Source organism: Leucopleurus acutus, assembly GCF_964270905.1.
Source record: "Leucopleurus acutus genome assembly, chromosome: 21".
NCBI lineage: Eukaryota > Metazoa > Chordata > Mammalia > Artiodactyla > Delphinidae > Leucopleurus > Leucopleurus acutus.
In genome coordinates this window covers 13,565,295-13,586,248 of record NC_139163.1, presented here as the reverse complement: position 1 = coordinate 13,586,248, position 20,954 = coordinate 13,565,295, and the positions used below count along the sequence as shown (strand labels likewise).

Here is a 20,954-nt window from a genome sequence, read left to right as displayed (position 1 = left end):
CATATGGTTTAAATGGTTTATCAAACCCCACCCTTTCGGGTTTAACATGATACCATGTCCGTTCTGGGAATGATGTAAAACGAGCCAACCACTGTAATGTGACCCCTCTTGGAGGTGGGTTAGGCGCAGTGCTGGCCTTGCCGCCTAGGGAAGTGTTGAGGGTCCCCAGCTTTTAGCCCTGAGCTTGCCGAGGCGGGAGCCCCTCACTCATCATGTGGAGAGTTAGGGGATAAACGAAGGACCTGGGCCGTGGACGCTGAGGACCCTTGGGGGCTCTTCCCCGTGGGCAGGGCGGACTAGCTCTGAACCGCTGTGGCATGGCGGGAGGAAGGCTCTCCGGAGCTCTTTATGCTGAGCCATTCCTTTAGCTTGAGTCATTCGTTTTTGTAAAGCTTTAGGAACAGACAGACATCCTGACTTCAAACCGTAGCCATTGACCGCCTGTCAGATAATCTCTGGACTCTTTCCCTAAGCACTTTTTTATTCGGGTTAATCTAGCTAAAAGCTAAAGCTCCAGCCATATATGTGTTTTCCCTAACATCTTCAGCGATTCCCTTCTATCTGCTGATACCTTTGAGAGCAGGACTGAAAGATAGTTTGTTATAATGCTTGTAGAGGACAAGGTCATTGTCCTGTGAAGATAGGTGGCCTTTTAGTTCTAATTTTGGTTACGGTTTGTTGTTTATTTTGTAATAAGAGCCATAAAATAATTTTGCAGTAATTCATATTACTAGACTTATGCAGTGATCCAAGGTGTCAACTGAGAGAAAAATGCACAACATGAGAGGTGTGAGTTAGGGTTTATTCAGGGTCTTACTGAGGACTGTAGCCCCAGAGACAGCATTCGGATAGCTCTGAGGGACTGCTCCAGAGAGGTGGGGGGAGGCTACTTTATATGTGATTTTGTTGTTGTTGTTAGGGAACACGTGCAGTCAAATGTATCTTGGTAAAAGATCACTGCCCGTCACAAAGAACAGATATCCCAAGTTAATGATTATAGGGCTTTTCTATGTATGGGAAGCGGGGTTCATTAAAACTCTTCGTGAAATGCATGTGTCTAAGGGCCTGTTTGTCCAAAGCACAGAGCCTCCCGTTTTCATCTTTAAATTTCCTCTGAAGCACAGATTGCCCATCCTGTTATCACCTTAATCTCTTCATCTGAAGCATCCAGTGCCCTGTTGTTCAGCGGCTGCAGCGGGTTAATCTTTGAAGACTTGGATGGTGAGCAAAATGCTCTTTGCTCTTTTATTTGCAAAGGGGTAGTTTTAAACGTCTTTGTTTATATTCATACTCGAACATAAACGTGTATATGTATTTATGTTCAAACACATATATAGAATCGTACTTGTGTTCTTTTTTTAAATATTTAAACTATTCACAGTACATTTTTATGCTAAAGAATATCAGAGATACATGAGAACACATGTCCATATTGCCAGTTTTCCTTTTCTCATATTTTTCAATTAGGTAAGTACTGTTTTTCAAAGCTTCAAATTTGCACAGATGTTCATTTTCAGGATTTCCTAACTAATACAAGGTATTATCAAAGAAGTTCCTAGAGTTCTAAACATAGGTTTTGCAGTTAACATATCATGCAGTGGGATATTTGTGTAATGGATGCACTTCCACATTACATCCTTTCTCTTGAAAACAAGATTCTGTTCAGCATGCATTAAATCTGGTAATTATTGTTAACTCTCTGTGACATATTTAAATTTCACAAGGAAAGGGAATGTTGTGAGTACTTGTTAAAGCTTTTATCCCATTAATCACTGCATACTTGTCCATTGCTCATAATGTTTCCAAAAAATTCTTTATATCTCAGGTAAGTATTTGGTTTAGTCTTAAAAATGGGCCTAAAAGCCGTCTAAAAACTGAACAAAGCTGGTAGAGTACAAAAATATACCGAATAAATACATTTGGGGGACAATATCTTACTGGCAAGTAACTGGAGATTTTACTGAACATGTAGCAAGTGGGATCAATTTTCTAAAGTGGAAAATGGTCTAAGATGCATATTCAACAGTCATTCTTCCAAGCATTGCTGATTCTACTTATGTTTAATTTGCTGCTAGATGTGCTTGAACTAATCAAATGTAATTCTGTCTTCACTGGCATGCGCAGTCACGAAATCCATGTATGATCCTTGTATGATTGTAAAAGCAAAAGATTTCCCACAAATAAATTCTTCTTGTGCCTTATTATATAAACCCTTCCAGCCTTGCTTACTCAAACTTCTTGGAGAAGGTAATAAATTATATAGTTATTATAAACAACTGCTGCTCCAGGATATTGTGGCACAAAGGATAGATAGATATTTAGATAGACAGATAGGTAGATGGAAGGGAGGGAGGGAGGGAAGGGAAGGGAAGGGAAGGAAGAGTAGGAGTGAAAAGGCAACTCTTCTTTACAAAAGAATTCCAAATACTTCACGTAGACACTCCCCACTCCAGGAAACAGAGATTAATCCTCTCCCCGCACTGTTCTTTTGAGTGTGGACTACACATAATGCCTTGCTTCTGAAGAGTAAGAGTATAGGAAGAGGGGAAGGTAACTTTACAGTGGAGAAACCTGTGAAATACTACCCTGGCCAGGTATTTGTTAATATTATCAGTGATAAGTCATGATGATAGCATGCACCCCTGATATGATGTGTTGAGAAGGATACTTCATCTCTGCATCTTCCCAAAAGTCCATAACCCAAGTCTAACCATGAGTAAAATACCAGGTAAACCCAGGTTGGGAGACATTCTACAGGATATCTGGCCAGTACAAAACTGTCAAAGTTATAAAAAAAAAACAACAAGGAAAACCTGAGAATCTGTCATAGACCAGAGGAGGCTAAGGAGACATGATGACTAAATGTAGCGTGATAACCTGGATGGGATCCTGGAACAGAAAGAGAAAATTACAGTAGTCCCCCGTTATCCACATTTTCAATTTCTGTGGTTTCAGACCAACCATGGTCTGAAAATATTAAATGGAAAATTACAGAAATAAACAATTCATAAATTTTAAATTGCATGCCACCCTGAGTAGCATGATGAAATCTCACTCCATCTCCATCTCCGTCCCTCCTGGGAGAGGAATCATCCCTTTGTCCAGGTTAGTCACCTAGTAGCCATCTGGGTTATCAGATTTACTGGGTTACTGTGTTCAAGTAACCCTTATTTACTTAATAATGGCCCCAAAGCACAAGAGTAGTGATGCTGGCAATTCAGATATGCCAAAGAAGTTATAAAGTCCTTCCTTTAAGTAAAAAGGTGAAAATTCTTGATGTAATAAGGAAAGATAAGAAATCAAACACTGAGGTTGTTGAGATCTACAGTAAGAACAAATCTTCTGTTTGTGAAATTGTGAAGAAGGAAAAAGAAATTTATGCTAGTTTTGCTGTCGCACCTCAAACTGCAAAAGTTACACTTAGTTAATTTTCTAGATTTAGTAATGACAGAAGATACCTAAACCAGTATGAAACTAGTTTTAATAAAACAAGGAACGAAAAATCTCACAATTTCTCACAACTTTATTACTTTTTATTCTGATCACTATTTAATTTTTTATTCTGATTAACCAATACACTTTAGTTCCTCTGTAAAACACACTGCCGGTTGCACTGGTCACTGGGAGATCTTACCAGGCTGTTCTGTAGAATACTCATTTACTTGGGATCACAGCAGTTTGAATTTTTTTCCACACTATAAAGATTATTATAATATATAATATAATTAAATATTATATAACTGGTGAGATATGGGTAAGAAGTGAGAGATATAATTTTTAAGAAGACTAAATGGAATGCTTTCAGATTCCTCAAGTAGCTAAGAAAAATGCTTTCAAAGCAGGTGAGGATAAATCAACAGTAAAGGATGGGGAGAAATAGTTCTGCCCTCAAATTGTTCCACAGGCATTTTTCAATTCATATTCCATTTTAAAGAAACATAATCTGGAATTTGTATGCATATGGTTTATGCAAGAAAGACAGTTCTGAACTCTCACATTCATCCTCTATTTAAAGCAATAGCTTCTGACCCTAAGTGAAAAGGTGGGAAAATAACTATATATTTACATATTTTAAGTTAAAATGTATATCATATGTTTGTATACTCACATTAATTTCCACCTTGATTCTTGTTTAATTGATAAACTACAAGTCCCAATAATACCAGATAAGAGGGCTCTTACTGCATTGATTGTGCAACCTATTTCTTTCATTTAGGAAACAGAGAGTAGCTGAATATATAGAATACCTTCAGAAAAAGCATGCATTATATTTTTTGTGTAGGCCATAGCTAATTGATATATTTGATATATAATTTATCTAGTGTAGAAAGTTGAAACTCCTTTTCTTACAGTAACTCAGATTTGTCAAAATTTGTTAACATCCTACTCAAATTAATCTTTGTCCCTAAGAGGAGAAAATATATAGATAAAATGTTGGTTTTACTAATCAAGTAATAATTAAAACAACTAAATAACAGTAATATATGATGTCAAGATAAGTTCTACTCAAAGCATATATCTAATATTCTACATTTTCCAGCTACTTTAAATAATGTGTAATTTTTAAGTAAAACAGCTGAGTTACAAACTTTTGACACATTTTCCCAAATTATCTAATAAATCATTTTTATTATCCAATTATTTTATGCAGGTGCCATTGATAAATTTCTTACATGCTTAATGTTTTTTAAGAACTAAGTAACCAAAATACTTTGAAAATTAGGTCTGTAAATTAGTTCATTCACTATGGAAAGCAGTATCTATCACTCTTCCTCAAAGTATTCAAAATAGAACTACCATATGATTCAGCAGCCCCACTTCTCGGCATATAGCCAAAGGATTTGAAATTAGAATCTCAAAGAGAGATTTTTCCCTCCACATTCACTGTGGCATTATTCACAATAGCCAAGACAAGGAAGCAACCTAAATGCCTGTCACTGAATGAGAAGATAATGTGGTAGCTATGTAAATGGAATATTATTCAGCCTTAGAACCTGGAGGACATTATGCAAACTGAAATAAGCCAGACACAGAAGAACAAATATAACATGATCCTACTTATACGAGGGATCTAAAATAGACTCATAGAAGCAGAGAGTAGAATGGTTGTTACTAGGGGTTGGGGGTGTGTGTGGAATGAGGAGGTGGTGGGCAGAGGGTATAAAGTTTCAGTTATGCAAGTACTAGAGATCTACTGTACAGCCCAGTGCCTACAGTTAACAATATTGTGTTGTATACTTAAAATTTTGCTAAGAGGGTACCTCTTATGCTTTAGTGTTCAAATAAATTAGGTGGGAAGAAACTTTTGGAGATGATGAATATACTTAGCATGGATTGTGGTGATGGTTTCATGGGTATATATTTACATCCAACGCCATCAAGTTGTATACATTAAATATATACAGCTTTTTATATGTCAATCATACCTCAAAGTGATTTTTTTTTACATCTTTATTGGAGTATAATTGCTTTACAATGGTGTGTTAGTTTCTGCTTTATAACAAAGTGAATCAGTTATACATATACATATGTTCCCATATCTCTTCCCTCTTGCGTCTCCCTCCCTCCCACCCTCCCTATCCCACCCCTCTAGGTGGTCACAAAGCACCGAGCTGATCTCCCTGTGCTATGCGGCTGATTCCCACTAGCTATCTACCTTACATTTGGTAGTGTATACATGTCCATGCCACTCTCTCACCCCGTCATAGCTCACCCCTCCCCCTCCCCATATCCCGAAGTCCATTCTCTAGTAGGTCTGTGTCTTTATTCCTGTCTTATCCCTAGGTTCTTCATGACATTTTTTTTTCTTAGATTCCATATGTGTGTGTTAGCATACGGTATTTGTTTTGCTCTTTCTGACTTACTTCACTCTGTATGACAGACTCTAGGGCCATCCACCTCATTACAAATAACTCAATTTCGTTTCTTTTTATGGCTGAGTAATATTCCATTGTATATATGTGCCACATCTTCTTTATCCATTCATCCAATGATGGAAACTTAGGTTGTTTCCATCTCCTGCAACTATTGTAAATAGTGCTGCAATGAACATTTTGGTACATGACTTTTTGAACTATGCTTTTCTCAGGGTATATGCCCACTAGTGGGATTGCTGAGTCATATGGTAGTTCTATTTGTAGTTTTTTAAGGAACCTCCATACTGTTCTCCATAGTGGGTGTACCAATTCACATTCCCACCAGCAGTGCAAGAGGGTTCCCTTTTCTCCACACCCTCTCCAGCATTTATTGTTTCTAGATTTTTTGATGATGGCCATTCTGACGGGTGTGAAATGATATCTCATTGTAGTTTTGATTTGCATTTCTCTAATGATTAATGATGTTGAGCATTCCTTCATGTGTTTCTTGGCAATCTGTATATCTTCTTTGGAGAAATGTCTATTTAGGTCTTCTGCCCATTTTTGATTGGGTTGTTTGTTTTTTTGTTATTGAGCTGCATGAGCTGCTTGTAAATTTTGGAGATTAATCCTTTATCAGTTGCTTCATTTGCAAATATTTTCTCCCATTCTGAGGGTTGTCTTTTGGTCTTGTTTATGGATTCCTTTGCTGCGCAAAAGCTTTGAAGTTTCATTAGATCCCATTTGTTTATTTTTGTTTTTATTTCCATTTCTCTAGCAGGTGGGTCAAAAAGGATCTTGCTGTGATGTATGTCATAGAGTGTTCTGCCTATGTTTTCCTCTAAGAGTGTGATAGTTTCTGGCCTTACATTTAGGTCTTTAATCCATTTTGAGCTTATTTTTGTGTATGGTGTTCGGGAGTGTTCTAATCTCATACTTTTACATGTACCTGTCCAGTTTTCCCAGCACCACTTATTGAAGAGGCTGTCCTTTCTCCACTGTACTTTCCTGCTTCCTTTATCAAAGATAAGGTGACCATATGTGCGTGGGTTTATCTCTGGGCTTTCTATCCTGTTCCATTGATTTATATTTCTGTTTTTGTGCCAGTACCATACTGTCTTGATTACTGTAGCTTTGTAGTATAGTCTGAAGTCAGGGAGCCTGATTCCTCCAGCTCCGTTTTTCATTCTCAAGATTGCTTTGGCTATTCGGGGTGTTTTGTGTTTCCATACAAATTGTGAAATTTTTTGTTCTAGTTCTGTGAAAAATGCTAGTGGTAGTTTGATAGGGATTGCATTGAATCTGTAGATTGCTTTAGGTAGTAGAGTCATTTTCACAGTGTTGATTCTTACAATCCAAGAACATAGTATATCTCTTCATCTATTTGTATCATCTTTAATTTCTTTCATCAGTGTCTTATAATTTTCTGCATACAGGTCTTTTGTCTCCTTAGGTAGGTTTATTCCTAGATGTTTTATTCTTTTTGTTGCAATGGTAAATGGGAGTGTTTTTCTTTATTTCACTTTCAGATTTTTCATCATTAGTGTATAGGAATGCCAGAGATTTCTGTGCATTAATTTTGTATCCTGCTACTTTACCAAATTCATTGAATAGCTCTAGTAGTTTTCTGGTAGCATCTTTAGGATTCTCTAATTATAGTATCATGTCATCTGCAAACAGTGACTGCTTTACTTCTTCTTTTCCGATTTGGATTCCTTTTATTTCCTTTTCTTCTCTGATTGCTGTGGCTAAAACTTCCAAAACTATGTTGAATAAGAGTGGTGAGAGTTCGCAACCTTGTCTTGTTCCTAATCTTAGTGGAAATGCTTTCAGTTTTTCACCATTGAGGACGATGTTGACTGTGGGTTTGTCATATATGGCCTTTATGATGTTGAGGAAAGTTCCCTCTATGCCTACTTTCTGCAGGGTTTTTATCATAAATAGGTGTTGAATTTTGTCAAAAGCTTTTTCTGCATCGATTGAGTTGGTCATATGGTTTTTCTCCTTCAATTTGTTAATATGATGTATCATGTTGATTGATTTGTGTATATTGAAGAATCCTTGCATTCCTGGGATAAACCCCAGTTGATCATGTGTATGATCCTTTTAATGTGCTGTTGGATTCTGTTTGCTAGTATTTTGTTGAGGATTTTTGCATCTACGTTCATCAGAGATATTGGCCTGTAGTTTTCTTTCTTTGTGATATCATTGTCTGGTTTTGGTATCAGGGTGATGGTGGCCTCATAGAATGAGTTTGGGAGTGTTCCTCCCTCTGCTATATTTTGGAAGAGTTTGAGAAGGATAGGTGTTAGCTCTTCTCTAAATGTTTGATAGAATTCACCTGTGAAGCCATCTGGTCCTGGGCTTTTTGTTGGAAGATTTTTAATCACAGTTTCAATTTCAGTGCTTGTGATTGGTCTGTTCATATTTTCTATTTCTTCCTGGTTCAGTCTTGGCAGGTTGTGCATTTCTAAGAATTTGTCCATTTCTTCCAGGTTGTCTATTTCATTGGCATAGGGTTGCTTGTAGTACTCTCTCATGATCTTTTGTATTTCTGCAGTGTCAGTTGTTACCTCTCCGTTTTCATTTCTAATTCTGTTGATTTGAGTCTTCTCCCTTTTTTTCTTGATGAGTCTGACTAATGGTTTATCAATTTTGTTTATCTTCTCAAAGAACCAGCTTTTAGTTTTATTGATCTTTGCTATCGTTTCCTTCATTTCTTTTTCATTTATTTCTGATCTGATCTTTATGATTTCTTTCCTTCTGCTAACTTTGGAGATTTTTTTGTTCTTCTTTCTCTAATTGCTTTAGGTGCAAGGTTAGGTTGTTTATTCGAGATGTTTCCTGTTTCTTAAGGTAGGGTTGTATTGCTATAAACTTCCCTCTTAGAACTGCTTTTGTTGCATCCCATAGGTTTTGGGTTGTCGTGTCTCCATTGTCATTTGTTTCTAGGTATTTTTTGATTTCCTCTTTGATTTCTTGGTGGTCACTTTGTTATTAAGTAGTGTATTGTTTAGCCTCCATGTGTTTGTATTTTTTACAGATCTTTTCCTGTAATTGATATCTAGTCTCATAGCGTTGTTGTCGGAGAAGATACTTGATACAATTTCAATTTTCTTAAATTTACCAAGGCTTGATTTGTGACCCAAGATATGATCTATCCTGGAGAATGTTCCATGAGCACTTGAGAAAAATGTGTATTCTGTTAATTTTGGATGGAATGTCCTATAAATATCAATTAAGTCCATCTTGTTTAATGTATCATTTAAAGCTTGTGTTTCCTTGTTTATTTTCATTTTTGGATGATCTGTCCATTGGTGAAATTGGGGTGTTAAAGTCCCCTACTGTTATTGTGTTACTGTTGATTTCCTCTTTTATGGCTGTTAGCATTTGCCTTATGTATTGAGGTGCTCCTATGTTGGGTGCATAAATATTTACAATTGTTATATCTTCTTCTTGGATTGATCCCTTCATCATTATGTAGTGTCTTTCTTTGTCTCTGGTAATAGTCTTTATTTTAAAGTCTATTTAGTCTGATACGAGAATTGCTACTCCAGCTTTCTTTTGATTTCCATTTGCATGGAATATCTTTTTTCCATCCCCTCACTTTCAGTCTGTATGTGTCCCTAGGTCTGAAGTAGGTCTCTTGTAGACAGCATATATATAGGTCTTGTTTTTGTATCCATTCAGCCAGTCTGTGTTTTGGTGGGAGCATTAAATCCATTCACATTTAAGGTAATTAATTATCGATATGTATGTTCCTGTTACCATTTTCTGAATTGTTTTGGGTTTGTTATTGTAGGTCTTTTCCTTGTCTTGTATTTCTTGCCTAGAGAAGTTCCTTTAGCATTTGTTGTAGAGCTGGTTTGGTGGTGCTGAACTCTCTCAGCTTTTGCTTGTCTGTAAAGTTTTTAATTTCTCCATCAAATCTGAATGAGATCCTTGCTGGGTAGAGTAATCTTGGTTGTAGGTTTTTCTCCATCATCACTTTAAATATGTGCTGCCAGTCCCTTCTGGCTTGCAGAGTTTCTGCTGAAAGATCAGCTGTTAACCTTATGGGGATTCCCTTGTGTGTTATTTGTTGTTTTTCCCTTGCTGCTTTTAATATGTTTTCTTTGTATTTAAATTTTGACAGTTTGATTAGTATGTGTCTTGGCATGTTTCTCCTTGGATTTATCCTGTATGGGACTCTCTTTGCTTCCTGGAGTTGATTAATTATTTCCTTTCCCATATTAGGGAAGTTTTCAACTATAATCTCTTCAAATATTTTCTCAGTCCCTCTCTTTTTCTCTTCTTCTTCTGGGACCCCTATAATTCGAATGTTGGTGTGTTTAATGTTGTCCCAGAGGTCTCTGAGACTGTCCTCAATTCTTTTCATTCTTTTTTCTTTATTCTGCTCTGCAGTAGTTATTTCCACTATTTTATCTTCCAGGTCACTTATCCGTTCTTCTGCCTCAGTTATTCTGCTATTGAACCCTTCTAGAGTATTTTTAATGTCATTTATTGTGTTGTTCATCGTTGCTTCTTTTCTGTTTAGTTCTTCTAGGTCTTTGTTAAATGTTTCTTGCATTTTCTCTATTCTAGTTCCAAGATTTTGGATCATCTTTACTATCATTATTCTGAATTCTTTTTCAGGTAGACTGCCTATTTCCTCTTCATTTGTTAGGTCTGGTGGGTTTTTATCTTGCTCCTTCATCTGCTGTGTGTTTTTCTGTCTTCTCATTTTGCTTATCTTACTGCGTTTGGGGTCTCCTTTTTGCAGGCTGCAGGTTTGTAGTTCCCGTTGTTTTGGGTGTCTGTCCCCAGTGGCTAAAGTTGGTTCAGTGCGTTGTGTAGGCTTCCTGGTGGAAGGGACTAGTGCTTGTGTTCTGGTGGATGAGGCTGGATCTTGTCTTTCTGGTGGGGAGGTCCATGTCTGGTGGTGTGTTTTGGGGTGTCTGTGGACTTATTATGATTTTAGGCAGCCTCTCTGCTAATGGGTGGGGTTGTGTTCCTTTCTTGCTAGTTGTTTGGCATACGGTGTCCAACACTGTAGCTTGCTGGTCGTTGAGTGAAGCTGGGTGTTGGTGTTGAGATGGAGATCTCTGGGAGATTTTCGCTGTTTGATATTACGTGGAGCTGGGAGGTCTCTTGTGGACCAGTGTCCTGAAGTTGGCTCTCCCATCTCAGAGGCACAGCACTGACTCCTGGCTGTAGCACCAAGAGCCTTTCATCCACATGGCTCAGAATAAAAGGGAGAAAAAGTAAAAAGAAAGAAAGAGGATAAAATAAAATAAAGTAAGATAAAATAAAGTTATTAAATTAAAAAATAATTATTAAGAAAAAAAATTTTAAGTAAAAAAAAAAAGGAAAACAGACGGATAGAACCCTAGGACAAATGGTGAAAGCAAAGCTATACAGACAAAATCTCACACAGAAGCATACACATACATACTCACAAAAAGAGGAAAAGGGGAAAAAATAATAAATCTTGCTCTCAAAGTCCACCTCCTCAATTTGGGATGATTCGTTGTCTATTCAGGTATTCCACAGATGCAGGGTACATCAAGTTCATTGTGGAGATTTAATCCACTGCTCCTGAGGCTGCTGGGACAGATTTCTCTTCTTTGTTCGAAGAGCTCATGGGGGTTCAGTTTAGGATTTGGCCCCGCCTCTGCGTGTAGGTCGCCGGAGGGCGTCTGTTCTTCGCTCAGACAGGACGGGGTTAAAGGAGCCGCTGACTTAGGGGGCTCTGGCTCACTCAGGCCGGGGGGAGGGAGGGGTGCGGATGCGGGGCGAGCCTGCAGCGGCAGAGGCCAGCGTGACGTTGCACCAGCCTGAGGCGCGCCGTGCGTTCTCCCGGGGGCGTTTTCCCTGGATCACGGGACCCTGGCAGTGGCGGGCTGCACAGGCTCCCCAGAAGGCGGGCGTGGAGAGTGACCTGTGCTCGTACACAGGCTTCTTGGTGGCGGCCGCAGCAGCCTTAGCGTCTCAGGCCCGTCTCTGTGGTCCGCGCTTTTAGCCACGGCTCTCGCCCATCTCTGGAGCTCCTTTAAGCAGCGCTCTTAATCCCCTCTCCTCACGCACCAGGAAACAAAGAGGGAAGAAACACCTCAAAGTGATTTTTAAAAAAGAAAAAATTTACAAGAAAAGATTTGGGAATTTTTTTTAATGGACTTAATCAAATTTTAAAAAATCGAGGGATCAAAAGAAACAAGAAAGTGAAAAGACCCCATAGAATAGGAGAAAATATTTGCAAATTATATACCTGATAAGAGTCCAGTATCTGGAATATATAAAGAATGTTTATAACTCAGCAATAAAAGGACAGCCCAACTACAAAATTGGCAAAGGATTAACATCGCTCCAAATAAGATAAACAGGTGGCCAATAAGCACATGAAAAGAGTCTCAACATCGTTTTTCATTATGGAAATGCAAATCAGAGCCACAAGATAACACTTCACATTCACTAGGATGGCTATTATCAGAAAGATGAACAATCACCAGTGTCGGTGAGGATGTGGAACCCTCACACGTTGCTGGTGGAAAAGCAAAAAGCCACTTTGGAAAACAGTTTGGCAATGTCTCAAAATCTTAAACATAGAATTACTATGTGACCCAGCAATCCCCTTCCTAGTTTTATACCCAAAAGAATTAAAAACCTATGTCTACACAAAAACAAGTATGTGAAAACTACCAGCATTATTCAGGATAGCCAAAAGCTAGAAACAACTCACATGTTCATCAGATGATGAACAGATTTTTTTAAATGTGTTATATCCATATAATGAAATATTATTCAGCCAAAAATAGGAACGAAGTACTGATACATGCTACAACATGCACGAACCTTGTAAACATTATGTAAAAGAAGCCAGACACAAAAGGCCACATACTGTATGATTCCATTTATATGGAGTATGCAGAATAGACAAATCTGTAGAGACAGAAGGTAGGTTAGTGATTGCTAGGGGCTGAAAGGAGGAAAAGATTGGGGAGTGACTGCTAATTTCTACAGGGTTTCTTTTGAAGTGATGAAAATGTTCCAGAATTAGATATTGGTGGTGGTTGCACAACCTTAAGCAATTAACATTCACAGCACTGGAGATAGGGCACTAACTAGTAAAGAGGGTCTGGGAAGGTCACCATCAGTCTCTACTACACCTGCCCTTCCTTTTAAAATCATATATTTCTTTCAGATTTTACATCATCGATTAAGGTCTATAATTTCTATTATAGCATTTTCTAAATTCACTGCATGCTATGCAAACACTTGTCAAGTTTCAAATTATAATTTTATATCTTATCCCAAGATTTGGCAGAAATAAACATATATTCTTGCTGTTTAAAATCTTCTCTTAGTTCTCATTTTCTGAAATTAAAAAGTACTGAATTTTAGCTTACCCTCTTATGGGAGTCCTGCCATTTTAAACAATCATGTTAGCTCTGCTTTTTGGAGAACAGTATGGAATAATGATGAAGTACACAGGCATTCTGGCAGCCCAGCTGTCCCACCTGCCAGCCCTGTGATCTGAGGCAAGTTGCTTAACTTCTTCACTGGTGCCTCAGTTTCCTCCCACATTAAGTGGGCCTCATAACCACCAGTATTTCATAAAGTTTTGTAGGAGTTAGTACCTGTAAAGCACTTAGAACAAAGAACAAATCCTGGCCTATAGTAAGAGCTCAATAAATCTTTGCTTATATTTTCTAGGTCCTCCCCAAATATTCTTTTAAGCTTCAGCAACAGAAACCCTGTGGAGTATTGTAACCACAGAAGGCAACGTGAGTTTAAATGGATTTTGCTTTCTGATTTGTTTCTTTTCTGATGACCTTCCTGAATGTGTCAACTTTTTTCTTAGCCTTTTTGGATACAATAGCACATGGGCTTAAGTCTTCAGTGAAATAAAAACTTCTATAACCAGTTTCTGAGTCAACTGATGGTTCTATAGACATCATCCTATTTGGATTGTCTTTCTTCTAAATACTTCACCTAATATTGCTTCACCCTAAAGTTCATTGGAAGCTTTTACATTTACTAGTGCAACCATAGATTTTTAGAGTCCTATAATCAAAGAATTTTACATATCTAGGGACAGACGTTTTGAAATCCTCTAGTTCAAACTACTTATAGTCTAAACTACAGATGAGGAAATTGACTCTTAAGAAGATTATATGACTCTTCCAAAATCACAGATACTTCGGTGATTTTTTCTCTCTGGTATACTGAATTATCTCCCTTTTCTGCAACTTCATTCTCATTAATGAAGCAATTTATTGTCGAAAATAGTATCATAAAATTGTATAAATGCTGCTTTCCAATAATACTAAAGGTCTATTGAGTTCTCTTCACCACCAATCAGGAACCTTTACTGGAAGCTTGTTCCTGATTGGTGAAAGCCTGCTGTAACAGTGGAATTCCAAGGAGTAAACAAAAAAGCATAGCAACAACTGAGTTTGCTGTCTCACTACCCTGAGCCTAGGCCAACCTGGACTCCTTCATCCCAGATGAGGTGGCCTCTACATTTTATATGAAGGCTCTGATTTTCCCTTCAACTGTGATCCACCTTATAACATGGCAATCCAATACAGACAGGAAGATAAAACTGAACAACACAGCTAAAATAAAGTATATTCCCAGGTAAAATAGACAAATGTTTTCATTTAAAATGGATTAGTTTGATGAGCTTCAGTTACAAGGCAACAGGAAGGTACCAGTGCACAGGAACTGTATCTATGGGCAGTGTCACCAATTCCTACTAGTGGCAGCAGCTGTGGTGGGTGACATGACTCACTGGAGTGTGTGATCTCATAGCCAGAAAGGATTTGCAAACAGCTCTGATCATTAATCCCATGCTGTGGAAACAGACATGGAGGAGTGCTGTGCTTCTCATAGCTATAGAGGGTCCTGGTTTCCTAAGAAGGAATGTTCACATCCCAGAGCTGGTAGTTTGGTGCCCTATCCCTAGATGATGAGAGGAAGATGCTTTTTATAATGACTGCCAAGTTGGAGTGGAGTCTCTCTTTGCATTTTCTGGGGGAAGATTCTACCATATTATTTTTTAATATAATTTTTTAATTTACAGAATACCTACTGTGGAGACAGGATGAAGTTGACCAGTGAAAAGTTGCCCAAGAACCCCTTTTATACTTCTCTATCCCACTATGCTGCTAATAAACAAAAACTCTTCCAATGGAGAAAGGAAAAGACTGGTACAAATCCTGATAATATTTTCACTAAAAGTTAATTAGGTACACCAGAGCAAAAGAAACAAGAAATATGAGTCTTATTGCTGGCAAGCAAGTGGTTAAGTTTATAGTCTTTTCTAGCTTTTCTGTAAGAATCTGTGAAATTGCTTGAAGCTACCTGGTAGCAGATCATCAGTGAAGAAGTTTCATAATGAGATCCTGATCCTGGTTTTACTCTCAGGACTTTAGGACACCCTTCTGGAAAAGAGAAGCCAGATGTCAGTTCTGTTAAAGAGAACAGTACCATGCTTTACTTGAAATTAGCATTTAAAGCTACCATTTTTTTCTATAGACTTAAAAAAATTAAATTGGGGATGGTTAGCTCATCTAGTTAGAGTAGTTCCAATTAAGGCTCAAATTAAGAATTTCACTCACCCAGAGGCCAGCTTTGTCTAAAGAATTCCACATAGACTGCATTGCTAGAGCTCCTGCCTAGTAGGAAAGAGGGTTAGTTTGACAACCAGCCAATATATTTCTTAATTATATAAGGCACAGTGTCAGGTATTGTGATAGTGCTTTCGTTTTTTAAGGTAGTGCTTTTTCCTTGAACTAAGGAGGTCAGTTTTAGGAATGAGAACTAGGAGGGAAACTAGTACAGTGTCAGATGAATTCTATTTAATTTATTACTTTAAGAGAGAAAATTCATATTGTATGGATAAAGATGGAATTCTTTACTTTTTAAAAAAATCAGATCATTACAGCCATGCTAGTTTGGTGGAAAAGGCATTGCACCTCTTGAAGGAAAGAATAAGAAGAGGGGATACTCTGGCATATTTCCTACGAGGTCAACTGTATTTTGAAGAGGTATCATTTTTTGTTGATTTGTTTTCATATAAAGCTGCTGTTAGATTTTCATAGCAAAATTTCCTATAGAGTTCCTTACATTGTTAAACCAGGGAAATTCTGTCAAATTCCATAGATTATTGTTGTGGATTTAAGTATGATAAATTGGTCCCAGCTTACGGAATATTCAACCTTTCTCCATAAAAATCATTCTAATTAATGTCATTTATAGGAGTCATTTTGGTATGAAATCCATTTTCACATGATAAATTAAAAATCTAATTTTTATATTTTGCCCGATATATTCAACATCATTTATAAAATATTTTCATTTTATTAACAATGAAAAATCCTGATTCTTATCTAGTACTTAAAGGCAGCTTTATATGTTCCTATATGGAGTAAGGAGGGAATTTCCCTCTTTATCCACATTATGCTGAGGTTTGCAAAGTAGGTCTAGGAGGACCTATGCAAACTATCACTCCAACTTCAGCAATATAGCTTCAGTTGTTCATTGAACCCCAAGGGAAGATGTGAAAAGGGACCAGCTGTCCCCAACCCCTCACTATCCATTGAATGTTTGGGCAGCTGTTCAACTATATCCCACTTACTTATCTTTTGATGCCTCCTTCATTCATTCTGGCAACAAATATTTGTTGAGGACTCATAACGCACCTGTCACTGTGAGGATCACGTAGCACAATGGTTCAGAGAATGATCTTTCAGCTTTGGGCATAGGTTCCAATACGGTTCTATTGCTTGTTAACTATATCCTGCGGCACAAATGCTTAACCTCTTGGTGCCTCAGTTTCCTCATCTATAAAAGGGGGTAATAATATGTATTTCATAGAGCTATTATGAGGGTATATTAATTGTAAAAATACTAACAGGACCTGCCACCTAGTAAGTGCTTTATAAGTATTTGCTACTATTGTGCTAGGTACTAGTTATACAGTAATGAAGGAGTTAAAATGGGCCCCATTTCATAGAGCTTACAGTCTAGAGGAAGAAATTAAATTAATATATAATTAAAAATAAGTTAAAGTACTATGAAAGCACATAACTGGGTACTCTGAGAGAGAATAACTTAGGGATAGGGCGGAAATACCTGTTGTTGAAACTAAAACTTGAAGAAAAGGAAACAGTTAATGCAAACAGCCACAGGGAAGTGCATTCCAGGTAGAAGGGAGAACAAATGCAACGTTTCTGAGATGAGGAAGAGTTTGGTGAGCTCTAGGAATTAAGAGACCAATGTCATGGTCAGCGAGGCAGAGAATGACTCTAGATAAGCCTTGTTTAAAATGTAGTGAGAAGCCATTGAAGTGTTTTGAGACTGTGATGAATGGATTGGAAGGGAAGCATAGAACCAAGACCAGTTTAGGGGAAAATTATACTAGTTGGGTCAAGAGAGGATGGTGATCTTGACCCAGCAGTGGAGCTGGGTCCTGGATTTATTTTGGAGATACAAGTAATGGCATCATGGACTGAAAAATAGAGAAGTGGGGAGGAGTGAGTTTTGAGGGAACCATCAGGAGGTCAGTTTTTGGACATTTTATGTTTGAGATTCCCCTCAGTCATCCAAGTATACATGTTTCAAAGTAGAAACTACATGTAAGACTCTAGATCTCAAAGGAGAAGTCTGAGTTGAAAGTATATATCTGAGATTTTCCAGCATGTATATGGTATTTAAAATCATGAAAAACTAAAAGGACTTCCTTTCTCTTCCTATGTATAGAGTATTCTAAGTTTTCCAGCCCTCTTATATGTTGGCCAAACACTAGCCAGAAAGGAGAATGAATCTTTACAACTCAGTCATTTACTCATTGTTGTATGTTCTTTAAGATAAATATTTGTTAGCATTTTGGTACAGTTTTTATTAATTTTATCAGTTTGTTGATTAATTACAGTTTATGAAAAGAGAAATTCAATTGTTTCTGTGTTTTCCAAAAGTTGCTTTTCTCTGGCCTGCTCTTCCTAGTAATGACCTTCCAACTCAGAGACTCTCTTTCCACTGTTACAAATGATTTATTCTTTAGCGTAAGGCATTTTCCATGGTGGATTAAGACATAAGCCCCATTTTTTTTTTTTTTTTTAATGAGGTACGCGGGCCTCTCACTGTTGTGGCCTCTCCCGTTGCAGAGCACAGGCTCCGGACGCGCACGCTCAGCGGCCATGGCCCACGGGCCCAGCCGCTCCGCGGCATGTGGGATCTTCCCGGACCGGGGCACAAACCCGTGTCCCTTGCATCGGCAGGTGGACTCTCCACCACAGTGCCACCAGGGAAGCCCAAGCCCCATTTTTGTTCCTTACACTTCAGCGTATTTGTTATTATATCCTATAACGCTGAGGAGCCTTAAATGAATGACATATAACACGTAGGTTTTCATAGGAAGTATGGGAGAAAGATAATTTTGGAGAATCACATGTTTGTTTTTCTGTGTCTTCTCCCTAGCTAGAAAATGGCAAAACTGGAAGAGCCATATCATAGTGGATATTTAGTAGTAGCGGATATCCTGATGTTTATCTTTTCTCAGAGTCTTTGGCCCCATCTCTGAAGTTTCTCAGACTCCAGGAGTAGCGGGTGATATGGCAGGCTGGAATGAGCAGAGGGCTAGGCTATCATTTAGACAGCGGTTTGGCAATAGCCAAGAGTAAGAGTGAAAGCCAAAGAGAGTCTGACCCAGCTTCCTCCTGGTCAGTTCCCTCAGTTGCCATATTTAGGTTTATTTTATTGATTTTATAGTGTGTTGATTGTTGTCAATAGCTTACTTGCAAATTCCATAAATTTGTTGCTGTCTTGTTTTATTTGGTGCTGCTAGCTAGAGTTAGGTGGGAACTAAGTATTTGGGATTACTTTAAGGTAATAATGAAAATAATTCAGTATTTCCTGGGAGCTTACAGGGATGGTATAAAGAAGCATTAGAACAGTTTGAAGAAATCAAGGAAAAGGATCATCAGGCAACTTACCAGCTAGGAGTGATGTATTATGATGGTCTGGGGATGACCGCAGACGCTGTAAGTTATTGTTTTGTTCACAGTGTTTAAGATTTCATTGTTTATGGATTATTTGATATATTTAAAATTATATTTTAATGATATATTTCTTACTTATATTTAAATAATTATCTATCATTTCAGCATTTAAAGGATAGCAGTAGTCATTTTTACATTTACGTGAAAAACAAATTTCTTTTTGCCCCTCTCCTTGCTACTATTAGCCGTCAATAACATTTTTGCTTTAAAATGTTTTCCTTTGTTTTTAAAAGTTACTTCAAATGAGAATGAGAACATGGAGAAAAGTTAGAAAATAAGCAAAAATAAGATCACTCCAAATTTTACTATCAAATATGAACTTTGTTATTAGAGTATATTCTTCCATGTATTGCCCTATGCAAAAAAAAAAAGATAAGCTGAAACCAGAATGTGTTCATTAGACAGTCACCCTTGCTCTGAAACTTCTTAAGTCTCTCTCTAGAATGCGAATTTTTTTGAAAAATTGGTTTTTATACTTATTCGTGCTTTCTAACTCAATGGTCCCCTAGTTCTATTTAAATGGTATCATGACTGCACCATCACCCAAGTTATAGGATTATTTAACATGGAATTTAGAAATAGGTCCTTGGAAAATGGTAATAACAGTAGGATAATATTCATCACTATATCTTTTTAAAACTTTTAAACAATCTAACCAGAAAGAATTTACATAAACAAAAAGAATCAACAATTTGAGTTTACCAAAGATATAATAATAATACCAGTGAAAAATATTGGCTGCACAAAAATAAAGCGGAAAGCAATAAAATGCTTAATTTCTGACAGGGCCTAACCAGAAGAAATACAATAGAAATTAGATGACAATTGAACTCTAGTCTCAAAAACTTAAGAAAACACATTTTGTCAATCAAACATGAGAAGACTGGGGAACAAATTGCAATGAAACAACTTAAACTTGTGAAAACAAATCTTTAAAAATTTTACTTTCCAAAAATAGAATTTATACTGAATACATCTACCAAAACTAACACATATTCCCTAATACCATTTAATACCCAGTTTATATTCAAAATTCTCAAATTGTCCCAAAATAGTCTTTCAAGCCAGCATTCAGTCAGAGACCACCCAATGCATTGAGTTGTAATATCTACAAGTTTCTTTAATCTAGATTAACTCTCTCTCCTGCCTTTTTTCATAATACTGACTTTATTAGAAGTGACACTTATATGGTACTTATGCAGAAAAATGTCTTCTTTTGTAATTCATACTGAAATATTTAGGGGTGAAGTGTCCTGATATTTTCATATCGGCATATAACTTGAAACAAGTCACCAAAAAAGACAGATGAAGCAAATATAGCAAAATGTTATTACTGACAATCTATGTGGTAGTTATGCAAATTTTTTTTTTTTTTTTTGCGGTACGCGGGCCTCTCACTGCTGTGGCCTCTCCCGCTGCGGAGCACAGGCTCCGGACGCGCAGGCTCAGCGGCCATGGCTCACGGGCCCAGCCGCTCCGCGGCATGTGGGATCCTCCCGGACCGGGGCACGAAGCCTTGTCCCCTGCATCGGCAGGCAGACTCTCAACCACTGCGCCACCAGAGAAGCCCTATGCAAATTTTTATATAATATTCTTTCTACTTTTCTGTATGCCATTCTTAGATCTTCTGTATTCTCAGCCTTTTTCTCAGACTACTTCCTTCACTTCCTTGCCTTATCAGAAACTTGGTTGTCCCACAAGCAGCCCTCTTTAGAGGAGGCCTCTCCTTACAACCTCCCAAAGTACCATAGTGCTCAAAGGTAGAGCTGGTATTATTTTCATTTCCCAATTCACTTTCTAGCTATTATTTCTCCTTCACCTCAGGCACAAAGTGTACCTACTTTGAAGTTCATACCAACTCCTTGCTTTCCTAGTTCTATCAATTTCCTGGTTATTGGGAATTTTTTAATGTTAACCTGAAGACTTTGGCTCTGGGATTACATTTTCCTCCCTGTGTCATTCCACCATTTTATCTGATACTTGAATGAAGAACTGAGCAGCAAGAAGGAGCAACGTATAGGTCTAGGTGAATCACATTCCAGGCAGAGGAAATAGC

General features: G+C 37.7%; 1 protein-coding gene across 1 annotated transcript in view; it reads left to right on the top strand.

Annotated features, from left to right (window-relative positions):
* The first annotated feature begins 890 nt into the window (after positions 1–890).
* LRP2BP (LRP2 binding protein) overlaps positions 891–20,954 on the top strand; it is a 54,344-nt gene continuing 34,280 nt past the window's right edge. The window contains exons 1-5 of the mRNA XM_082863690.1: positions 891–1,221; positions 13,548–13,618; positions 14,920–15,046; positions 15,774–15,886; positions 18,767–18,880. Of these exons, the coding sequence (XP_082719816.1) occupies positions 14,941–15,046; positions 15,774–15,886; positions 18,767–18,880 (333 nt within the window). The 5' untranslated portion in view covers positions 891–1,221; positions 13,548–13,618; positions 14,920–14,940. The remainder of the gene's footprint in view (positions 1,222–13,547; positions 13,619–14,919; positions 15,047–15,773; positions 15,887–18,766; positions 18,881–20,954) is intronic.